Consider the following 16,219-nt stretch of genomic DNA (forward strand, 5'->3'; position numbering starts at 1 on the left):
TAAAATATTTCTGATTCTGATATATTATAATTTTATTCAACAGATATTTTTTGATACTTTGCAGAGATCCAAAGGTTTCTGGCACAACTCTACCAGGGGATTGTTAATGTAAAGACAACAACTGAAGTATTAGGGACCCGCTACATCAGCAGATCAACGTGTTTCGGCTCATTTAGACCTGAGTGTTGAAGAAGGCCACACGCTATAACACTTTGATCCACCAAGTCTTGCTAAAGACTTCACCTCAGCTGTTTGGTGTTTTTTATTTACAAACTTAGAGTAGATATAAATTCCAACTTATTTAGCAAGGTGACATGTACTCTTGACAGTCAGGTTTACACATTTATTGGGAGGAATCACAGAAATCTCGGACACCAGAACCGGATGGAAAAACACAGACTGAACCTCCTCAGAGAGTCACCCTGAGACCAGCAGGTGTGTTATCACTTCATCTGTTGAGCTGAAAACTGGACAGTGAGTTTATTGAGTGGGGACAAAGCAAGACCTTAGCTGAGCAGAAAGGAGATTAGTGTTCTGACTCTGAGCCGAGACAATAAAATTACATTTACTTCCTGCAGCTTGTTCTTGATGCAGAACATTAATTAGTGGTTTTGAACTTGTGTTCTTTTGAATTATGACTTGTTTCGGCCTGACGGAAACTTTACTCTTACAGCTTGGATTAAAACATGATTGTTTTTATCTTACTTAAGAGAACCGATTGGTCTTAAAGAATCAAAACAAATACATTTTTCAAACAGACAGATTCAAATTGTTATTTTTAAGCACATAAGAGCTCTGAATGAGGCAGAGAATGTACTCTTCAGATTAGTTGAGACATGAAAATGATCAATTTTATTCATGACAAAGATTTTTGATGCAATAATTCAAATATTAGATTTTCTTTTTTACATTTTAGCTGTATTCAAAAATGATGCAAAAATTGACATGTATACAAATTTGATTGAGGGGAAAAAAACCCGCAACAGAGACTGATGAGAGGTTTAGGAAAAACGTTAATAAATAGCAGTACCCTCCTATCTCACATGCCAACATACACTCAGATCAGTTGTTACACCTTCTTCTCCCCTTTTATCCATGAACACAGCCTGTAATATCAAAGGACACCACACAGATTACTCTTTCTGTCATTCTCAGCAGCAACCGAAGCTATTTGCAAAAATAACTGAGACAAATGGAGTCACAGCTGCAAATAAAACTTTTTTCGAGCTAAACCGATATATAAGCTGTTTATTTGGGGTCCATCAGAGCAGCGTAGGGGCCTTGCTTGGGCGTCCCAGCGCAGGTGGGGATTTGCTCCTGAGCTCTTTGCTCTTCAGGCTGATGGGCTGGGCCACCATCAGAGCTGGGGCAGACAGGTGGTGGGCCGCGGCCTTCTGCTGATGAGCACTGTTGATGTAACTGGAGATGAGGAGGGTGATTTCCCTGATCTGTCCCATGAAACAAAACACACATGTGAGCTGTATGTGCTGACAGTTAACATTCGACACATCTGACCTATTTTTCATTTTTGTTCTGACTACAGAATCTCAGATGGGACAATTCAACAAAGACCATGTTTCAGATTTCAGTTCTTGTGAAACAGACAGTTTCATGTGGTAAAATTAGTCAAATAAAGCCCCATTTACACTACCCTCTGTAACCGATCCGTGCCGAGTTCGGACCGAGTTTGGATCAGTTAACCGCGCCAAGCTCAGTGCCTTACGACCGTATATGTACACATCCCGTTCCTCACCTCCTAGTGGCGATCTACAGTACTACTGCTCTCTAAAGGGAAACAAGCAAACCACACAACGGCGCACGTAACATTAAGTAAGTTTGGTTATAATTGTGATATTTTGTTGTTTGTGGAGAGTCAGGCAAAGAAGGCTTTGGTGAATTTACTTCACAATGTCAGCTTTTGGGAAGTGGATACGACAAACGATACTCTAATCAGGGCTTACAGACGCTGGGAAGCGTGTGGTACGGTAGCGAACCTAGAATTTTTATGAATGTCTGAAATGTCATGATTACAGAGGCTGACTTTAAGGAGATGACGCGGCCTGCTTGTGCGCTCTTTGTTTGTCTGAGAACAGAGCCAGAACTGAACTGCGCCGAGGCCTACTGATGAACTAGAACCAGTTTAGCGCGGTTCGGTTGTGTCTGGCATGTCATTTACACTCAACAGTTATCTCCATTACCGTGCTTGGACTGATCTTAGCATTGTTTCAAAAAGGTAGTGTAAATTGGGTTCAAATCCCTGTAAAGTATAGATTAATGCACCATACATCCCTGTGAGGAGTAACCATAGCAGGAATTAGACACAACTTCATCTGAGACTTACTTTAGATGCCTCCATGGCAAACAGATGCTTCTCTGCAGGTTTGTCTTTGCTGGTGTTTGTACCGATGCTGTGGCCCACCACCAGCATGAAGTCCTCCTTACAGCCTCCAAAAGTCATCAGGTTCTTGTAAGGATGGGTCACCAGCAGTTTCTAACACACAGATTAAAACCTTAGAGCACTCCAGGGAATTGTATTTCTACGAGGACATGAAGGTAAAGCATCTATGACTGAATGTCTGCTCCAGAAGAAGAAACTCCTTACAATGGAGTTGTGCTCCAGAACACTGATCCCATCCTCGTGCACCGCCAGCCAAACACTCTGACCCGACTCAGGGGAGGGAGTTGTAGTCTGAAAGAGGATGGAAATGGGAATGTTTACAATTTCCTTTCCAAGTAATTTGAATTCAACTGGAGCAGCTACTGTTGAGGTCACAAGAAGTATAAAGCTGTGTATTTAACACAAAATAATTAGATTAACCAATAAGGCTATGACTTGTTAGTTTTTATATCCATTGCTTTTGGTCAAAAAGACAGTGGAACAGAAAACCAACAGTTTTACAGTTACAATATGACCTTTGCTTTGCCATCTGTTATCCTAAGCTCAGAAATGTCCTCTTCTCTCGTCATTTATTACACAAACAAAACTAAAAGCTGTATCAATAACAACACAGGATTTAAGAAGAAAAGTCTGAACTAAACTCTATGAATGCAGGAATTTTAAGGGTTGGCTGCTCCTGAACATGTAGATGTGCTTTAAGACAACATCAGGATGGAAAAACATCTGAAATGTCTTTAGAGGGGCAATCAAAATATTAATTTAGCAGGGTTATAATGCAAGTTCTAAAATTTCCTGTTTACCTGAAATCTATTTTACAGAGAAATGGAATCTTTAACAGTAGAAATAACTGAATGGAGGAAACGTTCAGAATGATGTTTCAAATGCAAGCATTACCTCTCTGTAGTGTTGCACTGATACCAGTACAGTGATGGATGGATGGATGGATGGATGGATGCTTAGTTCTTCTATTTATGTTTGTTGTTGTTTTTTTATTGCATTTCAAATATAAAATCATGTATCTTTTATCATGAAGACATGTTTCTCCCACATTCGGACTTTGACTAGGCCAAGGATTCCAACATCCTTCATTCTCAGCCAATCAGGTGGATTCTCTGATATATCTGAATATGTATGGTGGTATTGGTACCGGCGAGTACCAACAAATAGGGCACCGATACCATTTTGGGAGCCAAAAGTTTATTCAACTATTGTCACCCATTCCAGGTAGGCAATAAAATGTTCTACTGGATTAACTTTGCATTAGTCTTTTTCCTGCTTCACAAAGGTAGGCAGCAGCTTGACAAAGCCATGATGGCAATTATTTACATCCAAGTGGTATGCAGTTCTTAATATATATACACATATCAAGTTCAAATAGATGGTATCAGTATTTGCAGATACTGCACAGCCAGGTATTAGTATCGGGGCTAAAAAAATGGCATCAGCAAACACTCAGTCTACAGATCTAATTTAGCACGTTTAAAGTTCTAGTTTTTTATGTTTATTTTAAATAGTTGCCATAGAAATGTAAGTATATTTCAACTTTGTGATATTTAAAGCAGTCAATGATAACATACAGTCTAAGACAAGTTTTTTGTCATTTTGTATAGGGTGAATAGAAAACGAAATTTTGTTTTTTACAGCTTTCAGAACATTTCCATTCTATAACGTCCAGCAGTGCACCATTAGGAACAAGTTGTAATGGAAACAAGAACTTGCTAAAGGTTCCTAGGTCCACACTGAATGTTTATTGGCAACCCCCCCTCACCTCGGCCTGGAAGAGTTTAGCACCAAAAAAGGGCCATTTTCTGGCAACAGTCAGGTAGATCCTAACGCACTCAGATGAACTTCGTCCCTTGAGGGAGGCCCAGCGGGCAGACAGACACTGCATCAGTTGTCTGGAAGGAGAGGAAACATTACACATAGCAAAAAATGCAAATCAAGGTGAATCATTGTTTTCTTAAAATAAGTGAATTTGTTTCTGGAATTAAGCAGGTAAGTGGGACACTTTGCTAATGAAATTATGCAATTTACATTCAAAATATGTAAAAAACAACTGCATAATGTTTAATTATCTTGTTTTAAGATTAAAAATGCTAATTCCATTGGATTATCATCTTGTTTTTCTATCAAATTAAGGGTAAATACACTTATTTTAAGAACATTTTACCTATTTCCAGAAGGTTATTGCAGAGCAAATACCAACATAAGAAAATAATCACAGATCTGTTGGGACAGAAGGGTTTTAGCAGCTAAACCAAAATGCTTGTGCTTATGCAAGAGAAAAAGTGTACAAAATAAACAATGTTTTAGTGTTTTTACCTCTGTTGTTCCTCAGACGAGGTCCTGCGGTAGTGCTTAGGGTAGAATCTGTCCAACACTTGCTTTAAAGTTTGATTGGATTTACTTTGGGCTAAGCCAGAAGCAAAGAAGGAACGGTCAAAATCTCCAAACTCCACCTAAAAAAAACAGAACAAACATGCTGCAGGTTCTCAATTTTTCTTCCCTTAAAAGCCTCCAAGATAAAGATGAGTAAAAAGCCTTCAAATAAAATGATGCAAAATCAAATAAAAGTTTTTGAAAACATTTATTTTCCTAAACCTACCTAAACATTTTTTTAAAGTTATACTTTATCTAAAATAAAGCAATTCCTTTTATAAGTTTGAGCACCAATTACAAAGTAAATGTTTTTCATTTTTTATTCTGTTTCTTTTCTTCCTCCAAAGCATCCATGACTTTAATCAAACCAGAAAGAAAGGTGTCAGCTGATCTTTCTAAAATAAGAATTATATACAAGAAAACACTAACATTAGAGCTGCAGATAAAGGATTATATTCAAGGTTCAAAAGCTCTGGATATTTGCAAGACAAGACCTGATGAGGACGTCTTTGAAACAAAGGATTAATATATGGAAAAGGCTGTGGGCCTTCTGCACTTTCAAAGAGCCCTGAGAGAAATGCTAGACAGCATGGCATCATAAACTCTTTATTTTAAGTAAAATAAAGTGTCTAAATGTTTTAACAGCCTGTCTCATGCAGAACATGCCTGCTATAAGGACGGCCGTTTTAAGAAGCGGATCAACGGACCTGGGCGAGCAGAGCTGCCATTTCCAGAGCCAGCTCCTTGTTGACAGGAAAGTGTCCGGCTACAATGGCTTCGTTGGTCTGATAAGTTAGCAGCATCCTCTCCCTCTCTGACTCCCCTCTCATCTGGTGAGAGAAGTACAGCCTGGGGAGGGAAAATATAGAGAATGAAACAGATGAAGGGACAAATGTACAAAAAAGATGAAAGGGAATTTTTAACTGTTTGACATGTTGAAAATTTAACCACATATTTCAGTTTTAGTTCAAGGTTTTCATGTGCATGCAAACAGGATGTTGCTTTATCTTCTACATTTCCGCAATGAACAAATATGCATGTTTTTCACATGGATTTTGTATTAAATGGGGAAAGTTTTGAACATCATCATGGTCTCCTTTCATTCCACAACAACCTCTGTGCTGTGTGAGGGAATCCAACCATTTACATAAGACCTGAGGGAGAATACATGGCAGAAACAATCCAGCACCATCCTCCACCTGTTCTTGTAGGTAAGGCGGATGGTTCTAGTGTTTTCAGACTTTCCAGAGTGCTGCTCTTTAGAGGCCTGCTCCCATTTGGAGAGAATGTCACAAATCTGCAAAATAAATAAATAAATATGGAGACATAGCACAGAGTTATGCAGCATGTAGGGAGGTAGACAAAAACTCGGCATGGGAATGAAAGACGCACCTTTATGCTTCCTGACAAGCAGTGTTCCAGTTCTCGCCCGGTGGGATCGTCGGTGTAAAGGCTGAAGCCGGAAAGTCCGGTTTTCCTCATGCCTGTGTCCTGATTGAGGCGAGTCTGGAACTCGTCTACAGTTGTTGAAGCATCAAAGCTAACCACCTAGACAGACGCAACAGAAGGCAGAGAAATGTCACAACAAAACTTTATTCATCCTGAAAACTTCATTTTTGCTGCATAACCATATTTAAAACCTTTTCTTGTAAAAAGAGTTTTAAGCAAACCGTAAAGGAGTCAGAATGCAATGGTTATTTCAAAGCAGTTTTGGGGTTTGTTGCTGTTGATGTAATTTGATAAAATCTTTGAAATATTGCTTCTGTTTATTGAAATGTGCAGATATTTGGCTCTTAAACACTTTAATGAGGTTTTAACCATAAAACATCAATCAGGTGGAGTGCTAGACTTACACTGGGCTTTTGCCACACCTTGATTCTTGTCCTTCTAACTCATTTTGCAATATTTGCCTTTTTTTTCAGGCTTCATGGTGGAAAAGAGGTTAAAATGCAATGCACAGGCATAAATGTGCAGCAGTTACAATCTAAAAACACACAAATTACAAATAGAGCACACCAAAGTGCAAATACAGAATTTGCTGCACGCTTAATCAGGGGTGTCAAATTTATTTTAATTTCAGGTCACTTCAGCATCATTAAGATTTTAAAACGGTCGATTGCAGCTGTATAAATACATTTTCGAGATTGACCGATAAAGGCTTCTAAAGGCCGATGCCAATTTTTTTCAGTCATCTGTCTTGCAGATCCCTGATATGTGGAGGATTTTTCCTGCCAAAAACCAACAGTCCACATTTTCAATTTGAGAGCTGTATTTCCTCAATTGCACTCAAAAAGAGAAATGATCACCTTCAAAACTTCTGCTTTCTCTCAAATATATTCTCTTCTCCACCAAATCTTTGTTTCTCCTCTCAGATCTAATGCTTCTTGCAACATATTTTCTACTCTCGTTTACTCCCTTCTTGTCGCTCGCAGACCAGTCCCTCACAAACCTGCTGTCTCTGCATGCAGATTCTTTTCGCTCTCTCTCCGACCAGAGTCGGATCATCGACTAGCAACCTTTCCAGCCAATAGAACGACAGCGTCAGAAAGGATGCGCTTGTTTTAGTTTGCTTCCTTCTCAATATAATTTCTAACAAAAATTGAGAAATTGAAAACTCAAAAAAAAATAATAATAATAATAATCATAAAACCCCAAAATTCCACAATGACCAATGAAAAGTAACCACTTTTTCTGATGTATCAGAATAAGCACCTGCACTGACTACCATACTCTACAGAGGGAGTTTCATGTTTATCTCAGTATACAGGGAAACAGTAACAAAAAGCGCCAATATTAGCCAAAAATATCGGCCCAGGGTGAACATATGTTCTGTGTGAGCCTAATCTTTTCGTATGCTATGCAGTTATGCACTTGCAGCACGTCTGCAAGTGCATTTCTCTAAAAGTCTTTCAGTGACAGACAGCTGTCCTCAGGTTTGACCCCCAAATACATTATCATTTGCCGAAGCGCTTTTCTCCTTAAACCTTTATAAAAATCAGCATTATCTTTTCTGTCTTTCTTTTATTTTCTCATTAACAGTTTCTAACATGATAAATGTAGCCATGTACAGAAAGACAAGGAGATCTCATGCTGGTTTTTATTTGTTCTAAAGCACAGTCAGGCATTATGGTGAATTAGCTGTTTTCTATAGGAAATTGTAGCTCTCCTAAACGTAATGATGTCTCTCACTGTAATTTGAAAGCAACCTTAAACTTTTTGCAGCACTGTTGAGCAGGAACAACTGGTTCTCTAAGTTTATTGCAGATGTCTTTCTACTTTAGTATTCACATAAACGCCAGTGCCCCATATAGTATTTGGATTTTGAATATCAATAGAATATCAATAGAAATAGCAAGAAACCTTCATACTGAATAAACGTTTACTTTCATTTTACCATCACAGTTTGAGTTTTATCCTCATGAATACTTTTACTCCTGAAAGTTGTAGATCTGTGACAAGATGCTAAAGTCATGCCTTAGAGATTCACAGGAAGCAGTGATGTAAATCTTGATGCTTTGTGGTAAAGCCCACAAAGTTACAGAGGGTGTTATTACTCTTACTTGATATGTGTTGTTGAGAAAATGCACGGGGACACTGAAAGGCAGAGAGTGGTGATACGGATTCCTCAAGAGGATCGACAGAATCTCCATACGGGACGGCCGGGCCTGCCTCTCACCCTTCTGCTGGGTGCGCTCTAAAGAGCGCTGGCAGTAGATGGCATATTTTCCCACCTCGGTCCTGGGAAAAGGAGCACAAAAAGGTGAACCCTTCATAATCTGTAGCAAGCAGATTGGTTATAAGAGAAACCAAACCTCTCTCCACTTAAAACAAATATAATGAAAAGTGAAGACCTGAATAAATGAACTCAATGTGAAAAGTTATTGGTGGGGGCCGGTATGCTGGAGGTTGTCAACGCTATTTAAGCAGGTGGATATGGTCCTTTTTTAATCAATATTTTGAGTGACATATGGACCCCCTCTTCCAGGGGTTCTGTCCAGACCAGCTAACTGCTGGTCACAGTGAATATTGTCATAATTATATACGCCTGTATATAGCTTAATACATGTGCTCCTTTTCTGCAGAGAGCAACCCTTTGAAGGCGGGGCAGAGTGTTCAAGTTCAGAAAAGATTCCCAAACGGCTGATCTGTCAATGGTCAGAGCGTTTTTTTTTTTTTCCCCCCCAATAAAAAGCTGCATCATTGCTGCACCGATGCATAGCTGCAACCAACTGCAGCTGCAGGTGGATCAGAGCAACATCTCTCAATAATAGTTTTTCCATTAAGGGGGGATATGAATGTCTCCTCCAAATACGGAGAAAGAAATAGGAGTGAGCTCAATTAGCAGAGAGGGAAAAAAAAAGAAAAGCTAGAGTTCTGATAACAGAAAGTTTATGCATGTTCCAGTAGATAATGTGAGTCAAAATGCAATAAACAATAGGCTCCCCAGTTTCACTAATTTTCACAAATTGTGATGGATATATACAAGGAAGAGGAGGACGCCCAGAAGAACATGTCCCCCTGTCTGGACTGGGCTGTGCACATTGGGCACAATGGGAGACTTAATGCTGCGGTTTACTGGAAACTGAAACTAACACAGACCAATATTTGCATATTGACTCACATTATCCACTGGAACATAAACCCTCTGTCATCAGAACTCTGAGTTAATGGGCTGACAGTATTTCCTCAATTACAGAGGAGAAACGAAAACAACATAAATTAGGAAATCATTTCAACCATTTGGGTTTACAAACTGGCCTTCTGCATCAAGAGGAGAAAAAACCGAAAGACATGCAATAACTTTTAATTTCATATGCTTCAGGAAATTCTGAGAAACTCTCAGAATGTCATTCTGAGAGTTTCTCAGAATGACATTCTGAGAGTTTCTCAGAAGATTTTACCTAAACACTGGTGAAAAGGAGAGCCAGCAGGTCTGGGCAGGATTCAGCTTAACAGCATCAGCGCTCCAAATGCAGATTGCTCTGATGTGATCTGACAGGACTGACAGAGACTCATGGGTGGGTGTTTTGGGGGAGTGGCGGCCTAGTGGTTAGGGCATAGAGCTCGGAATCCTGAAGTTCTGGGTTCGAGCCCCAGTCCCACAGACCCTTAACCGCACACTGCTCCCCGGGCGCCCCACAATGGCAGCCCACTGCTCCCCAAGGGGATGGGTTAAATGCAGAGGTAAATTTCTCCAATGTGAGATCAATAAAGTTCAATTATTATTATCATGAAAACCGATTTAACCCTGTTTTGTGATCTTTAAACTGTTTTTGTTGGAGAGGTAATTGTAAAACCTCAATAACAATTGGCCTTAGTCTTTGTGCAACTATTGCATCCTAGAGGAGAAAAGAGTCTAAAAAGAGAATCAAACTGAAAGTATAAAGGAATATGCGTGGACGATTAGTGCGTGTTAAAGCAGAGCGGAACCATTTAAGAACCAAATGTTGCTGTATTGCTCCCGTAAACCATTAAAGGGAAGATAAACTAAACTAAAACAGAAGTTCAACCAGAAAAAGGATTAAAATGTATGATAATGTATCATGTGGAACTTGGCTCTAATCTGTAACTTCCAATTTTTACAGAACTAGTCAGGTAAAAAGTTGACATTATAATTGGCCTGAATATCATTATATCATTATTCAACAGGTAGTCCACTCAACAATAAAGTTAAATTTAGCCGATTCTTTTATAGAGTGGTGATTAAAGCTTTAGAAAGTCTTTAGCTTCACAAATTATGAGTCTATTAACATCTGACTAACAATTACGATTGACTAAAGCTTCCCTAAAGACTAAAAAAAGTCAAACTTATTGAAGATATAAGGAGAATTTCTAAAATTCTTCTACAATTTTTTTAAAACTACTGCAGATGCCAGGATGGATAGCTATAGATAAGGACATTCAGATGTGTCAACACTGAGGTATGGAGGAAGACCCACCCTACTCCTCCACAGATAAAAATAAGGTATAACCAGGAAAAACCCAGGACTCAGGATTAAGCTTAACATAAACAAGCAATCACAGCTAGACAGATAAAACTTGGCCTCAGTTTTGGGGTTTTAATGGGAGAATTAAAACACTATTAGAACTGCTACTGGACTAAAAACAATTGATGATAAGATGTTTGACTTTGAAAGAAATCTTTGAATGAGATGTGGCGTCTTTGATGCCTTCCCACCTGGCGTCTCCATGTCTCTTCAGGTGAACCTGAAGGAGCCAGAGGAAAGGGTGCTGAGGCAGAAACAATCCGACGCAGAGGGCCAGAAACTGCCAACCCTGTAGGACGACACGCAAACACAGAGAGCTTCACCTCTAACCTGTCACATGAGCAAACTGTAAGAGCTTTAAAACAACAGAAAAAAAAAATTGTAAATCCGGAACTGACTAAAGGCGTGACCTGACTGGTACATAACGTACACAAAGGAGGACATTGTTATGAATCATCCTGTTTGTGAGCTTTTATTGTTCAGCTTGGTGAAACACAATCATACTCTGGAATGTAACCAACATATAGAGGGTTTCACTGCATTCTGCCCCCTGCTGGTGTCCCCAATAACTAGATTACTAGGAGTTAAAACGGAGGAGTTTCTAATGCTACGAAAAAGAATAACATACCATGTTTTTTAGCAAAGAAAAAAAAACCCTGTCTTATTAGATGAGTTTGACTAAGCAGCATAAATCAGAAAACAACTGAAAGCATTTAATGTTTGCTGACGTTAGCTTCCTGTCACAGATTTAGTGCACTACTGGTGGCATCTAGTGGCGAGAGCACCAACCTGCAGAGGTCCTGCAATGCCTTGCGGCTGCTTCATGCGTGTCTGCTTCATGAGCTGGCAGAAGAACTCGTTCTGAAGCTCCGGATGGGTCAGACACACCTGCAGAGCGCTCTGAGCCAGAGAGACGTGGTAGTCGATGGCGGGGGCGTCGATCGCAACGTTGATGAAAAGCTGGCAGGTCTGAGAACACATGATGGACAAGTTTACATAATAACACATAAACAGCTATTTTTTTTTTCTGGCTGATCTTAATGAGACATTTTTATGAACCTTAAAGAGTTTGACTGCCTCTGTCTGCAGGGCCTGTGAGGGCAGAGTGGTGAGAGGAGAGGAGAGAGCCTCCTTACTGAAACACAAGGTGGGATGCCTCCAGATCGGAGAATCTGAGGAGCAGAGAGGGAATCTGATGAACTGTTTCTGGACTTCTGTCCAAAGAAAAAACAGCCACTGACTGACACTCTGGATTAAAGAGAAATTCACCATAAATGCAAACCTAAGCATCAGATTATTTCTCCCTTTAAATGAATCAAAGCTTTTGGTTGAATTATCAACCAATCTTGGAAAATAAACAACAGTTTAAGAAAAATCAAAAGCTCATAATAAAGACAATATGCAGGTCTGTGAGTGGATATTGTAGCAGTGTCATTTATATTTTTATATTAATTCCTCACTTGGATCTCCATCCAGTTGGAAGAGTTTTCCCACCAGCTGTTCAAACTCCGTGCCGACTTTTCCCACCCTGGCACCTGCTGCCACAGACAGATGGTACAGCCACGAATCCTACAATGCAACACATAGCAACACCATGAGTGAAACACAAACCCATCACCTTATTCCTTAAATCCTTGATTATTATTTCATTCTAAGGAGTTACAGACAATAACCTTTTCATGACGGGACTCGATTAGTAAGTAGGTCGGGCTTTGCTCCTGAGGATGGAGGGCGACTGTAAAAGGAGCCGCCTCTAGGCTCTGCCCACATGCTTTCAGTTCACCATCCGACTCTTTTGACCGGTCCACCTCCTCGACCCGGGCCTCCCACAGTTTAATCTGACCCAGAGGGAACTAGAAACAGAGTCAGGTTTGGGTTTAACCAACAGAAGATAACCTTACATATCCTGTTTGTATATCCCCAGTGATGCAGAAGCAAACCTTGTCCTCTTGGCTCCGGAAGTAGTACAATGTTTTGCCAACTAGAGCACACCAGACCCGCTTTATATAGCCATGCTTCACCTAAAACAGAAGAACTACAGTTCAAGAGCTTCAGAGACTTCAGACAAAAGCAAAAATGAAATAAAAATATCAGGTAATAACAGAAGTTTGTTTGCATTTCGAGATCTTTTGTCATATAAACCCACCAACTTCAATGTCTCATAGCAGAAATTGAAATAATTTTTTCTTAGAATAAATGTATTTTCCCTACTTTTGAGAAGGTAATTAGAGCAATTTGCAAATAGAATAAGATGTATGCCTAAAACATAAAAAAACAACAACCCAGTTATCTTATTTAAAGATCACCATATCTAATCATCTTATTCCATTTTCAAATTAAGGGTGAATACAATGATTTTAAGAAAGATTTACTTATTTATCATTATTTAATGCACTACACAAAGCAGTACTTAATTGCTAAGCCTAAGTTTTTTTTATATGGTACAATATTTATTTGAAAGAATGTAAAAAGTTTTTGTGTTTGTATCAGTGAACAGATATCATGAAGACTAAGGAGCTAAGAGAGAGGTTGTGAATTTAAAGCAGGGTTTAGGTTTTCAAACAATAACTGCATTTCAACATTTCACAGAGGACGAATCAGATGGTTCCAGCTACTCTGACAGGCCAGGTCAGAGAAAGGGCCTAGAGTGTCTGGAGCTTGAAAGGTTTCCTGCTGAAGTGGGTCATCCTGCCAGCAAGAACACTATTATGGGTGACCCCCACATATCTGGTCTTTGTGGAAGCTTGACTAGAAGAAAACTATTGTCAAAAGAAAGCTAAAGGAAGCATGTTTGAGGCTGCAAAAGACTCGTTTAGAACAAGGACACTAAACTCAGAGTCAAGACTTAGATTGAGAAGATTAAATCATAGTACAGGCCTTTAAGGTCTACACCTAAATTTAATCAATAATCCATAAAAAGCGTCAAAAGAAGATGTTCTCCATCAAATGTGACTTTGGTTAAGCTAGTATTTTTTTTTAAATGAGTAGACATTTCAGCCTCTAGATGTGGAAAGATTGGAAAAATGCCCTTGCATTGCTTGTTTGTCACAGGTCTGCCTAAAAAGTGGATCAGACAGCTGCAGCTGATCAGGAACGCTGCTGCCCGTGTCCTCACTAAGACTAAGAAAGTAGATCACATCACCCCAGTTCTAAAGTCCTTACACTGGCTCCCTGTTTCTCAGAGAATAGACTTTAAAATACTTCTGTTAGTCTATAAATCCCTGCATGGCTTAGCACCTAAATACATCAGAGACTTGTTATCAGTGTATCAACCCTCCAGACCACTCAGGTCTTCTGGCTCCAGCCTGCTCTGCATACCTAGAACCAGAACTAAACATGGAGAAGCAGCATTTAGTTCCTATGCTCCACTTATCTGGAACAAACTTCCAGAAAACTGTAAAAGTGCGGAAAGCCTGAGTTCCTTTAAATCAAGACTAAAAACACATTTGTTTAGGATTGCCTTCGACTGTTCTAGTTAAACAGTTCAACTGAAACATCATTAGTTCAACTTTTTTTATTTTCTTTAGTCCAGCTGTTTTCAATGTTCTTTTTTGTTTTTGCATTTTTTATTTAATTTTTGTTTCCTACTTGCTTTGATTCTGCTTCATTTTCCTTTATTTTAATCATGTAAAGCACTTTGCATTGTCTTTGTACTGAATTGTGCTATACAAATACATTTGCCTTGCCTTGCCTAAAAGACATCAACGTTCTATTCCAATGGAATATTGAAATCTTGCACTCAAACCTATTTCTTAAATTTGTGCAGTGCATGAGTTTGATGGTTAATTTTACAGACCTTGATGAGCAGTCCCTTCATGGCGGGACGGATATCCGGCTGTGTGAACAGAGGACTTGCAGCTTTCACCCTGAGGACGCTCTGGAGGACCCGCAGCCACTCCTCCAGCAGGTTAGGAGAGTCTGCTTTCAGATAACAAACATGCTTCCCTGTCACGATCTACCCATTAGAGGAAAAAACATAAAACCAGATGGAGTCACTGGATTTGTAACTGATGGAGATGACATCTGAAGTTAACAGCTTTAATAAGTTAAATACCTGCAGAACCTGTTTGCCGTCTCCACGGGTGATGCTGCTGCTAGCATTTACTTCAATCTGGCCCTGAGGTTTCCGGATGACGTCACTCTGTTGGAGAAACAAGAAACTTGAAAATATTATGTTTTTAAGCGAAGGGAGTCTGCTTCCCACTGATAGAGGACTGGCCTCTTTCTATCAAATGGTATCAGTGTGCAAAGAGTGCAAACAAAAAGCTAAAGGTTTCTGCTTTTTTAGGTTTTTATTTGATATTACCTATAATTGTTTCACAGTGACGTTCAGAGCAGTAAATTCTTGTTTGCCTGTAGTTTATCTATTCAAACTGCTGTTATGCATGCATAGCAACAAATGACAAAGTTTTTCTGCAGGGGTATTTGGCCACTAGCTAGTCAGCATCCTGGCCTGCAATCATAAGACATTTGAACATAATATATCATAAACTGAGGAGGAGGTTCTGGGGATTTTGGAAACTCCAGCGCCAGGAGAGTTTTGAAAAGGACACAAGTTCTTAACCTTTGATTTTTAAACTAAAGCTGACAGATGTGCTTTAAATAAAATCCCTGAACACATTTAGTTACCCAGTTAGTTCATACCTTCCAAATGGTTTTAGGGATTAGGAGATTGAATTTAGACGTACAGCAGCTTTCTTTCAAGATGTTCCTGCTTTTTTAAACAGTTTTACAAAATGAATGCTTAAGGAATTATAGTCAAATCTAATTTAGGTGAACAAACGAAATGCTTGAAAACAGATGTTTTTTTGCTTTCCTCTACTTTTCTTTTGATACTCTCTTGTTATCAAAATCTTGAGTAGAGAATAAAACGTCTATAGAAAATAGGATGTCTTTCATATCCTTAGGTGGATAAAAAAGTAAAAAAAAAAAACAAAGTCTAACGAGAGATATAACATACTGGTGACTTATAGTAGAGCAGCTCTCCATCTTTGAGGACGAACCAACGTCTCTTCCAGGTTTTCTTCCAGGTTTTCACCATTTTCTGCAGATAGCCTGACTTCTCCATCGGCTCCTGAAACACGACACATTTCAGTTTAAACAAATTAATGCTGAAAAAAATAAATAAATAAATTTAAAAATAAAAAAAGGAATTCAGTGCTTTTTTGGTCAGTAACCACTGAGGACGGTACAATGACTGTTAGCTAGATGCTGAAACAAGGAGCTCACACTCTTGCCGTTGTCGCTGGCTGAGCTGCAGGTCTTGGGCAGCTTCTGTTCAGGCTCAGAACACTCTGTATCAGTGGAATAGGCATCGGGAGGGATGGCATAGTCACTCTCCGATGTCATGGAGGCCACAGACACAGCTGCAGGACATCAGAGGAATTACATGTGGAGGAGGAATGAACAAAGGGATGAAAGGAAAAATAGGACATTTACTTTTATTGCTTGAAAT

General features: G+C 39.3%; 1 protein-coding gene across 1 annotated transcript in view; it reads right to left on the minus strand.

Annotated features, from left to right (window-relative positions):
* Positions 1 to 846: 846 nt before the first annotated feature.
* Positions 847 to 16,219, minus strand: part of plekhh2 (pleckstrin homology, MyTH4 and FERM domain containing H2) — a 42,495-nt gene continuing 27,122 nt past the window's right edge. Inside the window, exons 12-30 of the mRNA XM_015373663.1 lie at positions 15,994 to 16,130; positions 15,725 to 15,838; positions 14,819 to 14,905; positions 14,561 to 14,719; positions 12,705 to 12,785; positions 12,438 to 12,617; positions 12,225 to 12,333; positions 11,824 to 11,936; positions 11,554 to 11,733; positions 10,956 to 11,053; positions 8,338 to 8,515; positions 6,170 to 6,325; positions 5,977 to 6,074; positions 5,485 to 5,626; positions 4,721 to 4,857; positions 4,167 to 4,296; positions 2,603 to 2,689; positions 2,342 to 2,491; positions 847 to 1,448 (exon numbers count right to left, since the gene is read on the minus strand). Of these exons, the coding sequence (XP_015229149.1) occupies positions 1,263 to 1,448; positions 2,342 to 2,491; positions 2,603 to 2,689; positions 4,167 to 4,296; positions 4,721 to 4,857; positions 5,485 to 5,626; positions 5,977 to 6,074; positions 6,170 to 6,325; positions 8,338 to 8,515; positions 10,956 to 11,053; positions 11,554 to 11,733; positions 11,824 to 11,936; positions 12,225 to 12,333; positions 12,438 to 12,617; positions 12,705 to 12,785; positions 14,561 to 14,719; positions 14,819 to 14,905; positions 15,725 to 15,838; positions 15,994 to 16,130 (2,522 nt within the window). The 3' untranslated portion in view covers positions 847 to 1,262. The remainder of the gene's footprint in view (positions 1,449 to 2,341; positions 2,492 to 2,602; positions 2,690 to 4,166; positions 4,297 to 4,720; positions 4,858 to 5,484; positions 5,627 to 5,976; positions 6,075 to 6,169; positions 6,326 to 8,337; positions 8,516 to 10,955; positions 11,054 to 11,553; positions 11,734 to 11,823; positions 11,937 to 12,224; positions 12,334 to 12,437; positions 12,618 to 12,704; positions 12,786 to 14,560; positions 14,720 to 14,818; positions 14,906 to 15,724; positions 15,839 to 15,993; positions 16,131 to 16,219) is intronic.

The sequence above is a fragment of the Cyprinodon variegatus genome, unplaced genomic scaffold (assembly GCF_000732505.1).
Source record: "Cyprinodon variegatus isolate N-32 unplaced genomic scaffold, C_variegatus-1.0 Scaffold90, whole genome shotgun sequence".
Lineage (NCBI taxonomy): Eukaryota > Metazoa > Chordata > Actinopteri > Cyprinodontiformes > Cyprinodontidae > Cyprinodon > Cyprinodon variegatus.